General features: G+C 37.6%; 1 protein-coding gene across 10 annotated transcripts in view; it reads right to left on the bottom strand.

The window, feature by feature from the left end:
- Window positions 1–280: 280 nt before the first annotated feature.
- Window positions 281–20,150, bottom strand: part of YAF2 (YY1 associated factor 2) — a 79,780-nt gene continuing 59,910 nt past the window's right edge. For 5 of the 10 annotated variants that reach the window (XR_004059695.1, XR_004059694.1, XR_004059696.1 and 2 more), the window contains 2 exons: window positions 4,792–4,944; window positions 3,773–4,007 (listed from right to left, as the gene is read on the bottom strand). Coding sequence is in view for 2 of the 10 variants with exons in the window: in XM_030939593.1 (XP_030795453.1) it covers window positions 3,770–4,007; window positions 4,792–4,944 (391 nt within the window). In the remaining 8 variants the exon portion in view is untranslated. Of the gene's footprint in view, window positions 4,008–4,791; window positions 4,945–15,538; window positions 15,609–20,150 lie in introns of those variants that run through there. The other 5 variants (XM_030939593.1, XM_030939592.1, XR_004059698.1 and 2 more) reach the window with 5 other exon arrangements.

Below are 20,150 nucleotides of genomic sequence, written 5' to 3'. Positions count from 1 at the left end.
ACCTGAAGGTGCCTGGGGATATACAGGAGAGGGTGAGTACTAAGAAGTCAAAGCGCTTTTTTACTATTACTTTCCTTATATACGCACTCACTTTTCTGTTTTCACCTAATTTTCAAAATACTGTGCGGAAACTTCTACTAATGACTTACTAAATAGCTTAGTTCCTACATCGAGTCCTTAAAAGATTCTGGAAAAGAGGTAAGTTGCAGAGCAAAAAAGTATCTCAATCCACTTTTTTTTTTTTTTTGCTGTAACAGAATACCTGAGACTGGGCAATTTGTAAAGAAAATAGATTTATTTTGGCTCATGATTGCAAAGGCTAAGGAGTCGAAGATCAGGCAGGCCATCTGATGAGGGCCTCATGCTGCTTCAACTCATGGTGGAAAGCAGATGGTGAACTGAGGAGGGCAAAGAGAACAGAACACAAGAAGCATCCTCACTTTATAACAACCCACTCTTGTGAGAATTCATCCATTCCTGCAAGAGTGAATCCATTCCAGAACTAACTGAGCCTCATGAGAAAGCCCTTAATCCATCGCAATGACTAATCATCTCTTAAAGGCACCACCTACCAACACAACAAACTGGGGACTCAGGCCTCAGCATGAATCTTGGTGAGGACAAACCATATCCAAACCATAGTAGGAAGTTTAAAAAAGTAGGTGGGGGAAGCCTCAGTGGAAACAAAAACTTCTAGACCATTTACCATTAATGCATATAATATGCAGAGGCTACATTCTTTTAGGCTATAAGGATCTTTAAAAGTTAATAAACATGCTATCAACTTAGAAAGGCTGAAGTTTCTCTTCCTTTTAAAATGTTTCGCTTTGTCTATTATCCACTATCATTTTAAGAAAGCATTTAATAAAAATAAAACCTTTAACTATTTCTATTCTATAATACAAAAGGTTTTAAGATTATTCTTCTGCCTCAAAGTATATTCACTTTTTTAAATACACACACACACACACACACACACATATATATATATATATATTTTATAGAGATGAGCTTTCACCATGTTGCCCAGGCTGGCCCTGGGCTCAAAATATCTGCCCGCTTCAGCCCAAAGTGCTGGGATTATTGGCATGAGCCATCGCACCTGGGCTATCTTCACACTTACTTATAGCAAAGTAAGGTAATAAATGCTGGAAAACATCCAAGTTCTTTTTGTATGGAATTTGGCTAAAGGAACCCAGTGCTCAAACCACCTTGTAAGTTCATGAAACAGAGCAAAGTATGTACCCTAAACTTAGGTTCTGAATCTTTCTGCGTATTTTAACATCAGTTCTATTTATGGAATTTGTGTTTGTTTTCCTGGTGTGGAAGAGTATTTGAGGTAGGGTGAAACAAAGGCAAGTTGAGATACCTGTGATTAATAAAAGTAAAACACTTTCAAACTAGTTGACTTAATTCATTTCTCCAATCTCATAGTGCACACCCACCAGGTTCTTTAATTATGGAAAGATGGTCTTTCTGCGTCCAGAGAAAACATCTGATATTACACTGAAAATTTAGTGAAATCTATAAAACACTATTACTTTATGTCATCCAAGAGGGCATGAAAATAATTGTTACAAAAAATATTTTTGTATTTTTGTAATGGGATTTTACCTATAACAATAGAAAAAGCTCACATTTACTGAGTGACCACTATGTGTCAGATAATTAAGAATTTTACATGGATTGACTTAATCCTCCCAACAACCCTATAAATTAGATGTGATTACCATTAGCCCTGTTTTATAGATGGAAAGTAAGCTTGGGTAATTTAAGCTCATTTCCATTCTACAACAGGATTCAAACATCAGGTGTCAGTTAGCATGCTTAATCTCCATGCTACACTGTGTTCCTGCCTATGTAGAAAGATGAGTATCTACCCACCTATTTAGAAATATGAGTATGCTCCATTCAGATAAAATCCCCTCTCCTGTCGGATTTTTCTCTCTTGCAGCTCATTTAAAATACATTCTGAAAGTATTTGATCATAAGATGTAATGCCTTTAAAGTATAGTTTTTGACTTAAAAATTAAATATTTTCCCTATTACATTTTAAAATTTTTACTCTGTCCAAAAATGAATATATAAAACATTTGAAACATGTTAAAAACAGAATAAGACAAAAATATCGTGTTTTAATGGAATATATCTGGTTAGTTGGTATTCCACTGAACGTATCTTGTAACAAACACAATTTTAATTTTTCATTTAACAACACTAAAGAATGAGGTATATAAATGTTTTAATCACAGACTTTTACTGTATGCAATTGTATTTCACAACTAGCATCTTACAAAAAAGACAGTACCACTGTGCCTGTAAAAAGTACTGTAAACAGAAAATTACATTACCACACGAAACCACCAAATATCACAACTGTTAGGGTCTACAGTTTTATTTTTTCTTCAAATGTTATCATGATGTCTTATGTGATATTTTGTATCCACATTCTATTTTTAAGTCCATTTACAATTCAGAAGTCTCCTATAGGTAGATATATATTAAGCAAATGGTTAAGAGAAAGCAGGAGACCCCAGGAAAATTTAAGTACTGTGTGGTTTCCAGGTTGAAATTCTAAATACGAAATAAAACACTTTAATAGTCATAAACAAAAATGCAAAATCTGTAGTCATAAAAATATTTTATTGGTAATTTTACATAGTATAAGTGGGGCTATACTTTTTTCCTTTCAGGATACTCAGAAATGTGTAAACTGGCAGTTGTGTCTGAAAATAGGGTACTATGATTTTCATAAGAATTGTTGTATTTAGTAAGAGGCCAATTAGACTGATTTAAAATTAGCTATTTCCCATTTCTGTGCAACAATTCCTATTTCTGTTTTAATTAGATTCATGCATCTATGGCCCTGGATAAGTTTGGGACAAGAAAACAGTGATAAAACTATCATTAAGTTAAAGCTTTTCTAAAATTGCAGCTTGTAAAATATGGCAAGTTTCTTTTCTCGTTTTTGCCAAATGCTTATAATTATTTGAATTTTAATGTTTTATATGATACAGAAAATACCAGTGTTCAATGACAATAGCACTAAACCTGAATTATAAAGCTAAATAATCAATGCTTTATTGTTTACTAGTCTGCTAGTAAACATTACAATAAATGAATGTTTTGAAAAATAAGCAAACAAAAAAACCTCAAAAAATGGATAAAACCAGAAACATAATTCAGGAACAATAATTAGTAAAACGTGTCCAAAACATTGGCAAAGGTTCATACAAATTCTTTATTTAATAACAATTTTCCTATTTAACCACACCAAGTACCAGCAGGTGTATTTAAGAGGATAACCATCAAGAAAAACCTGTTGCAGCAATAGTTAAGTTGATCTTTGACTTGTATACATATAACTATCTGTTTCACAATTTTCAAATAATACATATTTAGGCAGCTTGCACTATGTTATAAAAAATTTAAATTCGTTACATGCCAATAGTAGAGAATTCAAGAATTATGTGTTAGAATTCACTAAACTAAAAGTGAAAATACACTTACCAATAACACTGCATAATGAATAATTCAACCACATTTTCATGGCACTTAACTGCAGAGACCAAAATGTTAAGTCTGGAAATGTTTGGTAGGCATAGTTGCAATAAAATCTAACAAATTCTAACAAATTTCTATTTTATGTAAAACTCAAATTATGGATTGTGCATGAATGTATTTGTCATGAAAATGTGGTACCTCTTGGCATCATCTGTGTATTTGCATGGTAGGACAGAAGTGACTAAGAAACTGGAGAAAATAAACTTTAATGAGATTCTCCATTCAATGATGAGGCTTCTCCTCTGGGTGAAGATGACCTGGACATTCCTCTCTCTGTGTTATCAGAGCTAGAGCCGCTTTGACTGTGCTGATCTGCAGAAGCAGCACTAGATGCAGGTGGTGACTTTGTTTTCTCCTTAAAGTCTGTAATAATGACTGTCAGATCTCCAACGGTAACTTCCAAATGCTGAGCACTACTCCGATCCACATTTTTCAATCTTGGTCTAAACATAAAAAAAATGAAATTTTAAACTAGCTTTTCCCTCTACCAAATTTCTGAGCATATAATAAATATTAAAAGTAGGTGAAAGTAACAAAATGAATACACATATTTAAAGCAATTTATGTGTAACCAGCCACAAAAATATCATAAAATGTTTCAACTCATTAACATTAATCAAACCAATCATTCATGAATATTCTTCAATGCAACTAAAACCTGTGACAGCCTAGAAGTAGAACTTATGCTTCTATAGCTGTATCATAATTTTGCAGACAGCTTATTAATTTTATTAAAATAGATGTTTTAGACAACAGTGAAATAGTTGTACCATGGAGGAAGGTGATAAAAACTAAGGTTGAGCGACATGCAAGGAAGATTGTTACTCCACTGACACACACCAATAAGGGTATCATGATTGTTCTGACTGAACGCATGACCATTTTGATAGGTTAAAACCCATGCAATTATCTGTTCAGTATTTTGAAAACCACTCCTGGTTCAAACAGCTCTTCTTAAGGGAAAAACAAAACAAAACAAAACACCCAGACACAATGTCTTCCAATCTAGTAAAAAGAAAAAAGCATCACCACATTTAAGCTTGTATTTGTGGCTTCTGTGTTTAATTTCCAATGTATCTTTCAAACTCAGTAAAACCTTTTCTGATACCTTAAAATAAAGGAAACCAAATATTTTACTTCCACTTTGTGTATATTAGTGTATCAATGTTTAAAAAATTAAATGGTTTTATTATTTCAAAAATGTCATAAAACACTCTTCAAATTTACCTGGTTTTCTTATGGCTATTCTTTTTGCTAGTTGTTTCCTTTTCATTTTTTTCTTTTTCTACTTTATCTTTTTTCTCTTTCTTTGACTGTGTAGGAGGCACAAACTGCTGAGTAACCTGCTGTGCAACCAACTGGGAGACAGGTCGAGGTTTCCTGTGTGCATGTTAAAAAGAAAGGTATTTTAAATTATAACTTAACTTAAGTGCTTTGTGAGAGAATATCTCACATTATGAAAACAAATTAATAACAATAACTTTCAAGTATATATCATTGTTTTTCCTGTTCAACAAAAACAGAACAAACTGTAACAGTTAAAATTTACAGTCTAAGATATATGGTCAAACATTAAAATACTGTTACATAAATCAACATCATAAATTATTTTAAATGTATATCAAACTAAATGGGATGTACCCATATAAACATGAATTCTAAAAATCAAACTTCAAAGTTTACACTGAAATAATAATTTATCCCTCCTCCTTCAGAGAAGGAAATACTTAACCATTTGTGACAATGGCTATCTGTTTTTTAAAGCTTTTCATTTATTCATTTAATAAACATTTATTATCAAAATTTCTCACTCCTTATTGCTTAAATCCTTTAAGTTTCTTACATCTCCAGCTTCAATCTCACTATGCTCTTTTGACCCTGGAGATCTACCCAGTCCTTTGAGACTCATCTAACTTGCTAACTTACTCATTTAGAAAATATTTATTGAGAACCTACTGTAAGAACTCTTCAGGGATATCTGAAATGTTGCCTGGCTTCAACATCTGATGTTGGTACAAGCTTTCACCTGTCCAGCTTTACCACAGAACTTGCACAACTGAGGTTAAGATTCAAAATACAGTCTCTAAGTTCTTGAGAGAGAAAGAAGGATACAGCAAAGAAAGAGGCAGAGGGAAGGAGGGAAGAAGTAAGATAAAAATACATTTTAACAGATGGCTCTACAAACAATAGTAACTTTATTGCATGAAAAATCCTGACCTTTTTTTGGTTAGTACAGTTTTTTAAAAATCTTTTTTTCCCCCTGTTCCTCTGCAGCAAGACAACATAAAAAATAATGAGAAAATATTGTACAATCTAAGAATCAAAGCTGCCAGGCTGAGAGAAAATAGGCAACAGTATGTAAAGTAGGTTTCAGGAGATGGATAATGAATTTTGCTCACGGCCTAGATAGTCTGAAGTACTGAAAGGATATCCAGGACAGATATCCAATATACAACTTAAAAAATAGGACTGACAGCGAGTTTGAGATGTAGATTAAGAGTTGCACAAATAAAAGTGATATTGACAGTATGGTAGTTAATGGCTGAGGTTAAAAAAAGAAAAGGGTTAAGGTGGCGGTTTTCAAATTTAAGGTACATCAGAATCACCTAGAAGGCTTATTCAGCTTGCTTAGCCTACCCCCAGGGTTTTTGATTTAGTAGGCCTTGAAGTAGAGCCCAAGAAACTGTATTTCTAACTAGTTTCCAAGTTGTGCTGAGGTCTCTAGGGACCACACTTTAAAAAGAAGCATGAAGAAGTGCAATATATCTGGTGAATACTGGTACTACTATAGGATAAAGTTTGAGATGGAGAGCAGAGTGGTAGAGAGAGTGAAAAAAAACCAAGCTGGATAGATAAGAAGGGATCCCACGATTGAAAGCTAAGCAGTCTAGATTTTATTCTTAAGTGATGAGAAGTCACTGAAGAAATTCAGACTTGAATTTTACAACAATTACTGGCATTAGTCTGAAATAGAAAGGTACTACACCACAGTAGAAGTAAAAATGTGAGACTAGTGGTCTAATAAGTGATCGTGTAATCTCTGTAACTAGTGTTGTTATTTTCTAACCATCAACAAATTTTCTGTAGTGGTTCTTTTTTTCTGTTCTCGAGTACATCGTTCTCTTTTTATCCTAGGCTTTCCTAAATGTATACTACACAACTATTCCATTTTTATTCTTATTTTAATGTGAAGGTTGATTTTCACTTAAAGATTACGATTTTGTACCTCAATTCTAGGATTATGTCATCTGGTTGAATTTTGAGAGAAAAGAGGCATAAAACATAAATGTAGTTTAATTATTCAAATAAAGTTTAATTATTCAAATATAGTTTAATTATTCAAATAAAGTTCTCTGATGCTCTGTAGGGGCTAAAGAGCTTTCAGTGAAGGTAGGCGGAACACAGTTTATGATGATCTTTTTACAATGTCGTAAGTCACTCAACTCCATGTCCTATTAAAAAGAAAGCCCTTCTATCTCCAGGTATCTTAAAGTTTATGATCCCTTTTCTATTTGATGAGAAAAATCAGGATAGGAGGAAATTGTAGAGGTAGGAAATAGTTAACTCAGTAAATAAAGGACCGAGTATCATTTATAAAATATACCTTTTTATGTTCACAGATTTATCATTCATGGTTTTGACAGTACACTTTTAGTAACGCCAAAGGATCCATGATAAGGAGTTGATGAGCACAAAATGGTTGCCCAGTTAATAAATGACTACTGACTAGCCACTGGCTTATTAACATATGCCATGATTAGACTGTATTTGTCAGCTATGATATTCACCAATTTGGGGATCCCTATGTATCTTTCATAGACAGCCCAAATAGACTGTATAAAATTTGGCAGTCTATTCATTTACTATAATGTAAGAAAAGGGGGAGCATTTCATTACTTATTAGGACAAAATATTTTTGGGGCCAGCTGACCTTCTGTGTAAGGAGGTCAACGCATGTTGGCTTCATATATGTAGTTTTCAACTATGGTCTGCCTTCCACCCCCACTGACAAAAATCCCATGTGCTAAATATTATAGGAATAATATTTTAGGCTTGATCAACTTCATCATAATTGAGCTTTGTCATGTTGGACAGGTAAGATGAAAGAAAGGAAAGAAAGACAAAGAATATTAAAAACAAAGACTGATTCTTTACTAAAAAGAGATAGCATAACTCAAATTTCAGAAAGAAGTAATCTGCTTAGTAAAACCAAAATATATGGCAAATTGAAGCAATATGGTAAATCTCATTGAATAAAAAAGGCTGGACTAAATCCAAACCTACTGTGAATCTGCTGATACTCTGGCTAACAAAAGCCCAAAAATCTAACCAAGGAAAGATTTTATTAAAAAACCACCTGTTTACGGCCAGGCGCGGTGGCTCACACCTGTAATCCCAGCACTTTGGGAGCCCAAGGCAGGCAGATCATTTGAGTCCAAGAGTTCGAGGCCAGCCTGGGCAACACAGTGAAACTCCACCTCTACAAAAAAATACAGAAATTGGCCAAGCATAGTGGTACGTGCCTGTGGGAGGCTGAAGTGGAAAAATCGCTTGAACCCAGGAGGTGGAGGTTGCAGTGAGCCACGATTACACACACCACCGCATTCCAGCCTGGGTGACAGAGTGAGACCCTGTCTTCTGGAACAAAAAAAAGGAAAGAAACTACTTGTCCGACAAATTTTATTGCACATTTACATGTGTCAGGCACTAGGTAATGTGCTGGAGATTAACCATGAACAAGACAAACACAGGCCCTGCCCTCATGCACTAAAAATTAAAAACAAAAAAACTGTGTGTTGTGTTACAGAAAACAGAAGGAGGAGTTATTATAGACAGAAAGGAAATAACTTCTGTCCATGTTTAAATGGTCAGTATACCAGGAGAAACAAACATCACAATGGACCCTTTTAATAAGAGAACAATGAAACAACTTCATTAAGCATTTTATTAAGACTCTAGAAGAGAGTAAACCCAATTTCTTATTCCATAATAACTTGGTTTTGAAGTTATCTAGACCTCGAATGGCCAAAAGGTGTTTTTTTGTTTGTTTTTGTTTTTTTGAGACGGCATCTCACTCTGTCAGGCTGGAGTGCAGTGGCACGATCTCGGCTCACTGCAAGCTCCGCCTCCTGGGTTCACGCCATTCTCCTGCCTCAGCCTCCCGAGTAGCTGGGACTACAGGTGCCCACCACCACACCCGGCTAATTTTTTTTTTTTTTTTTGTATTTTTAGTAGAGACAGGGTTTCACTGTGTTAGCCAGGATGGTCTCAATCTCCTGATCTTGTGATCTGCCCACCTCAGCCTCCCAAAGTGCTGAGATTACAGGTGTGAGCCACCGTGCCCGGCCAGGTTTTATTTATTTTTTTCTAATGTAACTAACTCCTCATCGACTGTCAGGCCTAATCCTAGAAACATTCATGTTGTAAGTACTATTCTTGGTTTTAAATTCTATCTATCTATCTATCTATCTATCTATCTATCTATCTATCTATGAATGAGATAGTCACCCAGGCTGGAGTGTGGTGGCATGATCTTGGCTCAATGCAACCTCCAGCCTCCTAGCTTCAAGCAATTCTCCTACCTCAGCCTCCTGAGTAGCTGGGATTACAAGCGTGTGCCACCATGCCTGGCTAATTTTTTGTATTTTTAGGGTGTTTCACCATGTTGGCCAGGCTGGTCTTGAACTCCCAGCCTCAGGTGATCTGCCTGCCTCCGCTTCCCAAAGTGCTGGATTATAGGCATGAGTCATTGCGCCTGGCCTCAAATACATTTCTAATAGGTTTTAGCTTTTCTTTACTTCTACCACTTCTTGCACTTGGATCATAGGACGCTTTACTTTTGAAATCCTTGACAACTCACAATTTCTTGAAGAGACAGACATTCTCTCTGCTTCAAAATTACCGTTTTCATTTGTAGATGAGGTACACATACCTACCTTCAGCATCGGTCCACTAAAGAACTATCTCAAGTAAATTTTTGTGTCAAATATAGAAGAAAAAGAATTTTGTCACACGTCTCTAAAGCAAAATAAGATGCTCCAAGTTCTTTCTGCAAAATATTGCATGATAAAATCCTTTCTGTTGAATGACTACTTATATGAGAAACCACATTTACTTTTTGTGCTCAGAAATATTTGTTCACTTATCAATTATTGAGTTTGAGAAAAATGATCAAGGATATTGTCATCTGACGACTCATGGTGTGAGATTTCCCTTATATGGTCAATTTCAACATCACTACAGTTTTGGATGCCACTATCACTGGCTTTACACCATCCCCTGATTCATCTAATAACTGAAACATCTTGTAAACTTCCTGTCATTAGGAGCAGAAAATGAAAAATTCTCAATTCTCAAATGTGTTCAATGAAAGTTTAAAAAAAGAAAAAGGAGGGCAAAGACTACAAAAATACTGTCTCTACACTTTTATACTTTCTGGAAAGATGATAAAATAGTGTTTTTTTTCTTTTTTTCAAAATTGCACTATCCTTCTAGATGACTCCACCATTTTTCTGTTTTCTTATTATTCTGGTATCTTTTAAATACAGTTGGAAATAACTAAGTAGTAAAGATAAAATAGTTCCTAGGAACTGAAAACCAAACACTGCATGTTCTTCACAAGTGGGAGCTGAACAATGAGAACACATGGACACAGGGAGGGGATCATCACACACCGGGGCCTGCTGGGGGATGGGGGCAAGGGGAGGGAAAGTATTAGGACAAATACCTAATGCATGAGGGGTTTAAAACCCAGATGACGGGTTGATAGGTACAGCAAACCACCATGACACATGTCTATCTATGTAACAAGCCTGCACATTCTGCATCTGTATCCCAGAACTTAAAGTAAAATTAAAATAAATAAAATAATTCCTAGGATGATATAGCAAACTATCTCAAGATATAGGAAAAATCAAATAAGTAAGATCCCGTTATATACGACAGAAATATAAAAGGGACCAAAAGTTCCATATGGTAATTTCAAAAAATAAATGTTCTCCTTCTTTGAAGACCTCAAGAAAAGAATAAAACATAAAGTATCAATTCTGTAAGTAGAACCACTTGAAAAAGGACTCAAAAACTAAAATTGGGTTGTACTTAAGAAAAATTGTTTGTGTATCTACCTATTAAAACAATACACATATCCTGGAACTAATTATTTAAATACTACCGTATTAGAATTACCATTTCTGGTTCTTAGCTCAATGTTGAAAAATATTTATAAGTAGCACACAACAGAAATTCAATAAACAAAAAGCTGTTGAAAATTTCTGTCCAGGCTCAGTAGCTCACGTCTATAATCCCAGCACTTTGGGAGGCTAAGGCGGGCAGATAGCTTGAGCCCAGGAGTCTGAGACCAGCCTGGGCAACATGGCAAAACCCTGTCTCTACAAAAAGTTAGCCAGGAGTGGTGGCGCATGCCTATAGTCCCCAGCTACAGTCCAGGACAGTCAAGTCATCGTCTGGCTTTGTTTCCACACCTTGAGCTCTGACTGCATCCCAGGATTACTGGGTAAGTCAAATAAAATCATGAATGTTAAAAATATATATACTGTAAGTTATAAAATACTTTAAATAATATTTATGAATATACAAATATATCTTGATGGCATATTTTTTTTTTTTTTTTTTTTTTTTTTTTTTTTTTTTGAGATGGAGTCTCGCTCTGCCACCCAGGCTGGAGTGCAGTGGCCAGATCTCAGCTCACTGCAAGCTCCGCCTCCCGGGTTCACACCATTCTCTTGCCTCAGCCTCCCAAGTAGCTGGGACTACAGGCGCCCGCCACGTCGCCCGGCTAGTTTTTTGCATTTTTAGTAGAGACGGGGTTTCACCATGTTAGCCAGGATGGTCTCGATCTCCTGACCTCGTGATCCGCCTGTCTCGGCCTCCCAAAGTGCTGGGATTACAGGCTTGAGCCACCGCGCCCGGCCTTGATGGCATATTTTTAAGTCTAGGATTCTGTTACACTTTCATCTCACATAAATCCCACAACATTCCTGACAAACCTTCCCATCACATCTATCTCAAGAAAAGAAAGACAGCATTATCTATTTTTTTCAGATGGAGTTTTGCTTTTGTTGCCCAGCCTGGAGTGCAATGGCGCGATCTCAGCTCACTGCAACCTCCGCCTCTTGGGTTCAAGAGATTCTCCTGTCTCAGCCTCCCTAGTTGCTGGGATTACAAGTGTGCACCACCATGCCCAGCTAATTTTTTTTTTGTATTTTTAGTAGAGAAGGGGTTTCACCCTGTTGCTCAGGCTGGTCTCGAACTCCTGACCTCAAGTGATCCACCTGCCTCAGCCTCCCAAAGTGCTGGGATTATAGGCATGCACCACCAAACCCGGCCCAAAGAAATTTTATGTCATAAAATTTAAGCAGGGTGATTTAGTTTGAAGAGGCTTGGCTTCTTCCTTAAATTCTTTTCAAAAAAATGATTATCTTACGTTGCAGAAAATAAAGATTATAACCTGGTATTTAGCTATCATCCCCAAAACTATCAAAATAATTTTAAACACAATTTCTCCTTTAAAAACACAAGAACACTCCATTCACAGAAACAAGCCACCATTCTCAAAGTAGTTACAGTAAGCAGAATCTACTATACCAACTCTAGATCTAAGGGCATATTTGCACATTTACATGTCATTTGGTTGAGATGGCCTGCCTAATATTTTTTTAAAACTTAACATTTTCTAATTAAATTTATAATTAGTATTAATATTTTAATTTAGTAAGTTTAAAAACTCACCATTACCTTTTAAAATGTTGTAAATATTGTGGGGCTCATACCACCCCTCCCATCATAAGAACACTATACTTCTTTCACAGACATAGAAATACACTGAAGTCTCTCCCATCTAGATGGAAAAAACTCCTCCCTTAACCCCTTGTTTACCTGCTCTTCCTTTCTCCTCTTCCAATATTTTGGAAATGTCTGTTATTCTCTCAGTTATGTCCTTGCCTTCACTTCTACCTTTCCAAACCTCTTTCCACTCCACTAACGAAATCACACTAAGGTCACCAAGTTTGCCAAAACCAAAGGACACCTTTCAGTCCTCATCTTATTTGACCTCTGTGTATCATGACACTTGTATTTAACATTCTCCTGCACCACAGCTACAAAGATTCTTCTTACTCCTCTTCCTACCTTCTCCAGTAAGTAGGTCCTTCTCAGTCGTCTTATATCTAAACTGGCTCCTCTTAGTACTTCCTCTTCCAGGCCCTTTAATGTTGAGGTTACTTCATGCTGTCCTTAATCTCTTCTCTTTACTTTTTTTTTTTTTTCCGGAGACATAGTCTCACTGCTCCCCAGGCTGGAGTGCAGTGGCTCAAGCAATCCTCCCTCCTCAGCCTCCCAAGCAGCTAGGACTATAGGCATGCATCACCACACCAGGCTAATTTTTGTATTTTTTGTAGAGACAGGTTTCACCATGTTGCCCAGGCTCGTCTCAAACTCCTGGACCCAAGAGATCCACCCGCCTCAGTCTCCCAAAGTGCTGGGATTACAAGTGTCAACCACCGTGCCCAGACAACTTCTTCTCTTTTCATGTTGAATACAAACGTTATTCTTGAAGGATATCAGTAATAATGACACTATTGGAGTAGTGGAGCTACAAGACTAAATTTTAGGAAGTAACAGGGTTAGAGATATACAGTAGAAGCATTTCCTCCCTTCCTTTTCTCTCTCCTTTCTTACTTTTAAGACAGAGTCTTGTTCCCTCCCCCAGGCTGGAGTGCAGTGGCACCATCACAACTCACTACAGCCTCCACCTTCTGAGGTCAAGCAATCCTCCCACCTCAGCCTCCCAAGTAACTGATACCACAGGCACGCAGAGCCACACCTGGGTAATTTTTTTCTGGTTTTTGTAGAGATAAGGGTCTCACAACGTGGCCCAAGCCAGTCTCAAACTCCTGAGCTCAAGCAATCCTCCTGCCTCAGCCTCCCAAAGTGCTGGGGTTATAGGCATGGGCCGCCAGACCGGCTATGTTACGTGTTTTTGATAAGTCAGTCAGTCACATTATCCTATAATTGTAGGTATGCTTGCAAGCTCCTGAAGGATTGTGCCTTTCCATTTTTGAAACACGGGTAACAAGCTCAGAGCCTGACAGGCATTCAACAAATGTTTGCTGAATGAATTAAATAGCACTTTTCTCTTCTGAATCTTCCATCTTTCCCTTTTTAAAATAATAACTTATCTCAAAACATGCTCATTTACCTTGTATATCTTAATGATAACAAAGAATACTTGATATCTGTGTTGGTTCCTGGCTTATATTCTGCTTAAGGGGGCTCATCCACTCTAAGAGTTCCATTTGTTTCCTCTATATAGAAAACCTGTGGCCAGATGCGGTGGCTCATGACTGTAATCTCAGCACTTTGAGAGGCTCAGGCGGGCAGATCACTTGATCCCAGGAGTTCGAGACCTGCCTGGGCAATATGGTGAAACCCTGTCTCTACTAAAAAACAAAAAACAAAAAATCAACTACACACAGACACACACACACACACACACACACACACACACACACACACACACACACACACACAGAGATTAATTAGCTGGGCATGGTGGAAAGCACCTGTAGTCCTAGCTACTGGGGGTAAGTGACAGAAGGATAACCTGAGCCTTGGGAGGTTGAAACTGCAGTGAGCCATGATTGTGCCACTGCACTCTAGCCTGTATATCCACCTCTCCGATAGTATCATTATTACCCGTATTCTTCAAGAATTCTTCAAGGACAAACATATTCCTTGTCCTTCCCCTAATATCAGCTCTAAATGCTGAATAGTGGGAAGTGGGAGAGAGCACTACAGCAACATAAGTGGTCAGGAATTGTTTAGTTTCTTGTTTTTGCTTTTGTTTTGAGACAGAGTTTCACTCTGTCTCCCAGGTTGGAGTGCAGTGGCACGATCTCCGCTAACTGCAACCTCTGTCTCCTGGGTTCAAGCAATTCTCCTGCCTCAGCCTCCTGAGTAGCAGGGATCACAGACATGCGCCACCACACCTGGCAAATTTTGTATTTCTAGTAGAGATGGGATTTCACCATGTTGCCCAGGCTGGTCTCACTCAACTCCTGACCTCAAGTGATCTGCCCACCTCGGCCTCCCAGAATGCTGGGATGACAGGTGTGAGCCACCACACCCAGCCAGAACTGTTTAGTTTTATCTGTAATATTCTAATATTTTAAAGTAGATAATGTACTATCTGGGCATAGTGGTGCATGCCTGTAGCCCCAGTCACTCAGGAGGCTGAGGCAGGAGGATCACTTGAGGCCAGGAGTTAGAGGGGCTGCAGGGCACTGTGATCATACCTGCCAGCCACCGGCATTTCAGCCTGGGCAACGTGGTATGACCCCATCTCTTTAAAAAAAAAAAAAAAAAAAAAAAAAAGAGGGAAATATGTTACCTGTAAAATTACTTTTGAAAATAAAATCAACTAAGCACTTGCCTGTGATTCTTACAGACTACAAACAAAAGGGCCAGAACTGGGTATATAACTCCTGATCATTTTCTCATTACAAAAATCTCACACCTGGCTGGGCATGGCAGCTCACACCTGTAATGCTAACACTTTGGAAAACTGAGGTGGATGGATTATTTGAGCTCAGGAGTTCAAGACCAGGCTAGGCAACAGGATGAAACCCCATCCCTACAGAAAAAAAAAAAATTAGCCAGGTGTAGTGGTGCATGCCTGTAGTCCCAGCTACCCAGGAGGCTGAGATGAGAGGATCACCTGAACCTTGGAGGTCAAGGCTGCAGTAAGCCATGACCCTCCACAGAGGGAGACCCTGTCTCAAACAAAAAAAGAATTTAAAGACAAGTATTTAGGCTCCTTAACAAACCAGCCTCTAACTACATTTCCAATGTTAATGCTATCTCTGTTTTTTATTCTTCCAGTGCTCTATGCTCTTTCTATATGTGATTTAGTTGTACAATGCTGAGAAAATCCTTATACACACAGTTAAGTACTTACAAATGACAATCTTTTAACTTTAAATTCACCTTGAATCTTGGGAAGCTCTTCAATTAAAATAATTTAGAAGCTTGAAAGAAAGATACAAGGAATTTTGAGTTAAAGTTGCATTATTAACAGTAGTTAGTAAGCACTTACATTTTTATCATAATGAAGGACAGAAGGCAAAATGATAAATTATTATAATTTGAAATCTCTTATATCCATCCATCTACATGGCTACTAAGCCACGATGACAGCAGATGGGCTAGAGCCTTCTTAAATATGCTTCAACTGAGGCATGTGTGATACAGTGGTGGATTAATTTAGATGTCATACAATTTTATGTAAGCCAACATGAGACCTGAATATTTTTTTAAGCGACTAGGACAGGGGCTACAACATTCCTAATTGGTAACATATTTAAAAGCTTTGAAAAATATAGAAGCCCAGAGATAGCAGAAGTGCTATTCTGAAGTCTGCACAGGAGTGAATTAATCAAGCACATACCCAAGAGAAATGAAAACATATGTTCACACAAAAATGTGTACATGAATGTTCACAGAAAGCATTATCCTTAATAGCCCCAAAGTGGAAGCAACCCAAATGTTTACTAACTGATGAATGGATAAATCAAATATGGTGTACATTCGTAAAATGAAATATTATTCCTCCATAAGAAGGAATGAAATATTGACAGATACTACAACATGGATGAGCCTATGGCATTATCCTAAGTGAAAGACACCAGTCATGAAAGACCACGTATTCTCGCATGGTTCTGTTTATATAAAATGTCTAAAATAGGCAAATTCATAGAAACAGGAAGTAAACCTGTGGTTGCTCAGGGTTAGAAAATTAAGGAATGAAATGGGGAGTAACTGCAAATGGATATAAGAGAGAGGTAAAGAGAGAGAGACTCTGGAATAAAAATTCTTCTAAATACTAGAGATGGGGTCTCGCTCTATTACCCAGACTGCAGTGCAATGGCAGTCATAGTCACTGCAGCCTCAAACTCCTGGGCTCAAGAGATCTTTCTATCTCAGCCTGTTAAGCAGCTAAGACTATAGTCACGAACCAGGCTCCAAGGTCTATATGTATTTAATTTTCAACAGCAAACACTTATGCAGCAGACCAGAACACAATTTTCCCCGAACTCCTGGAAGGTGGTGGCAGGAAGACTTGATTCCTTGGCAAATACTAAGATAGTCCTTGGTAAGCACAGACAAAACAGATTACTTACATCATTTCTATAAAACCTAGGTTAAAGTTTTCAGCAAAGCCTCTCAAATCATTAAATGACATCACAGTTTGGCATTTGCTTTTCACTTAATTTGAAAGACTAAGGACGATCTTCAAGACTACAAATAGGTCACTCTCAACTTTCCCTTCCTCTTAACCAACTAAACATTTAAGTCCTTTCCATTTTTCTTTCATATTATTCCAACCGTTCCTCTTTATCATACCCACTAATACTACTCTAGCTTAACCCAACAGGAGACTTCTACAGCACCTTCTCCTTTCCAACCCAAGATTACTCTTGCTTCCATTAATTTATTTAACAAATATTTATTAAGCATTTACTATGTTCCATTAAATATTCCAATTACTGTTCTAAGTACTGGGAACAGAGCACTGAACAAAACTTGCTTTTATCATATGCTGCTTTATCAAGGGGTGACCTTAGTTCTTATCTCACAGAGAAAAAAGAAGCTATTTGATTAGAATGTCCACAACCTTCCATCTGTACCGACACAGTCTGACTTCCCTACTACCCTTACTCTTATTTAAACTATCCATCTCTCTGCTGACTGGATCCCTTTCTCCAGGACACACTCCTGCTACTGACCTCCTTTGTTTCCTGCTTAAACAATATTTCCTTCTCTACTGGGTTATTCCTGTCAGCATACAAACATATTATGATAATTCATACCTCAAAAAGGAAAAAAGCAAACAAAAAAACTCTTTCCTGAGTCCACATCCTTGTCTAGCCACTGCCCCATTTCTGTTTTCTTTTCCATGACACCTCAAAAAATGTGTCTATATTCACTCTATACTTTTCCCACTCTCTCTCAGGCTCACCTTAGTCAGGCTCTTGTCCTTCCACTCTAGCAAAATTATTTATTTCAAGGTCACTGACAATCACTTTACCAACAGTCAACTGTAGTCATCCCAGCCTTTTCCAGCAACATTTCACTGAGTTTATCACTCCTTCCCTTCCTGAAAAACTTTTTTCACTCAGCCTCTAGGACACCACACTCTTCACATTTCTCTCCTGCGTCACTGGCTACTCTTTCACAGCTTCATTTACTGATTCCCTTCCAGTCTCCCAAATTTCTAAACTTCAGAGTGCCTCAGGACTGAGTCTTTAGATACCTCTTATCTAAGCTAACCCTCCAGACCAGTGCTACTCAAAGTGTAGTCAACGAATGAAGAGTAGCAATACCAGGTACCCCTTAAAAATGCAAATTCTCAGGCCTTGCCCTAGAACTAGGGTGATTTTTTTATGCATGCTAAAAGTACTCCTCTTGGTGACCTCATTCAGTCCTCAGTTTTAAGTATCATCTGTACAATGGTTTTCAACCGTGGCTCCACATTGGATTTCATTTGCAATGGTGTTTTAAAAATACCTATGCCTAGAAAACAAAAGTTAACTTTTGCTAAATTTTATAAATAGAATAATATTTGTAAAAATAACATTTAAGGAAAAACTAGATTATGACATTGAAAGTAATGAACATTAATTTTAATAATGAAAGTAGTCCCTGAATAATATTTTCTATGCATCAAGATTTTCCTCAAAGGCATACATAAACCCCTCATATTGAAACATATGAAAACAATGTCATCCATAACATCCAGGCATTTCCATTTCAAGATTATGTACTCAGAGAAGGAAATATATGTCCATACAAAAACTTGTACACAGATGTTCACAGCAACTTCATTCGTAATGGCCCGAAACTGAAAAAAACCCAAATGTTCATCAACAGGTGAATGGATACTGTGGTACATCCATACAATGGAATACTACTGAACAACACAAAGAAATGAACTACCGACACTTCAGAGGAATTATGCTGAGTGAACGAGATTGGACAAAAAAAAAAAATACACACTGCATGATTTCATTTATGTAAATTTCTAGAAAATGCAAACTAATTTATAGTGACAGAAAGCAGATCAGTGATTGCCTAGTGACCAGAGATGGGACAGGCGTAGGTACAGGAGGGAGGAATTAAAAACGGGCACAAAGAAACTCGGGAAAATAATGGATGTATGTCTGCTTTCTTGATTGTGGTGATAGTTTCACAGGTATATTCATATGTCAAAACTTAACAAACTGCATGTTTTATGTGTGGTTCATTGTATATCAATTATACCTCAAAAAAAAAAAGCTGTCTAAATTTTTTTAACCTAACCACTAATCAAATTAAAACGGGAGGCTAGTGGCTCATGCCTGTTAACCCCAGCACTATGGGAGGCTGAGGTGGGTGGATCATGAGGTAAAAGACTAAGACCATCCTGGCCAACATGGTGAAATACCGTCTCTACTAAAAATACAAAATTAGCCAGGTGTGGTGGCGCATTTTGTAATTCCAGCTACTCAGGAGGCTGAGACAGGAGAATTGCTTGAACCCAGGAAGCAGAGGTTGCAGTGAGCCAAGATTGCACCACTACACTCCAGCCTGGCGACAGAGCAAGACTCTGTCTCAAAAAACAAAACAAAACAAAAAATTAAAACAGGAATACCAACGTCCCACTTAAATGAGGATCCATAGGCTCAAATTTTTTGAAAGTTCCCAAGCGGATGTGTATTCAAGGTTGAAAACAATTGATCTATACACTGATACTAAAATTTTATCAGCCCCAATGTCTCCCATAAACTCCAAACTTAAATAACCAACTGCCTACTTAACATATCTACCTTGGGGCTAGGCTTGGTGGCTCACACCTGTAATCCCAGCACTCTGGGAGGCCAAGGTGGGTGGATCACTTGAGGTCAGCAGTTCAAGACCAGCCTGGCCAACATGGCAAAATTCCGTCTCTACTAAAAATACAAAATTAGCCAAATGTGGTGGTGCACGCCTGTAATCCCAGTTACTTGGGAGGCTGAGGCAGGAGAATCACTTGAACCCAGAAGGCAGAGGTTGCAAGTGACAGAGTGTGACTCTGTGTCCAAAAAAAAAAGAAAAAAATCCACCTGGATGTCTACGAGTAGCTGGGACTACAGAAGTGTACCATCACGCCGGCTAATTTTTGTATTTTAAGTAGAGATGGGGTTTCACCATGTTGGCCAGACTGGTCTCAAACTTCTGGCCTCAAGTGATCCTCCTGCCTCGGCCTCCCAAAGTGCTGAGATTACAGGCATAAGCCACCATGCCCAGCCAACAATATACTCTTGATTTCTCCCTTCTCCCACTCTTCCATTCTTCAACAATCTTTTTATCTCAGTAAATAGCACTTCATTCTTCCAGTTGCTTAGACCAAACACTTAGAAGCAGTATTTATTCCGTTTTTCCTCTCATACCCACATCTAATTCACCATCAAATTCTTTCCATCCCCACCTTCAAAATAAGTTTAAAATTGAATACTTTCTTACCACCTCCACTGATACCACCCTTGTAACAT

Source organism: Rhinopithecus roxellana, chromosome 10, assembly GCF_007565055.1.
Source record: "Rhinopithecus roxellana isolate Shanxi Qingling chromosome 10, ASM756505v1, whole genome shotgun sequence".
Classification (NCBI taxonomy): Eukaryota; Metazoa; Chordata; class Mammalia; order Primates; family Cercopithecidae; genus Rhinopithecus; species Rhinopithecus roxellana.
This window is presented reverse-complemented; position numbering and strand designations above follow the sequence as displayed.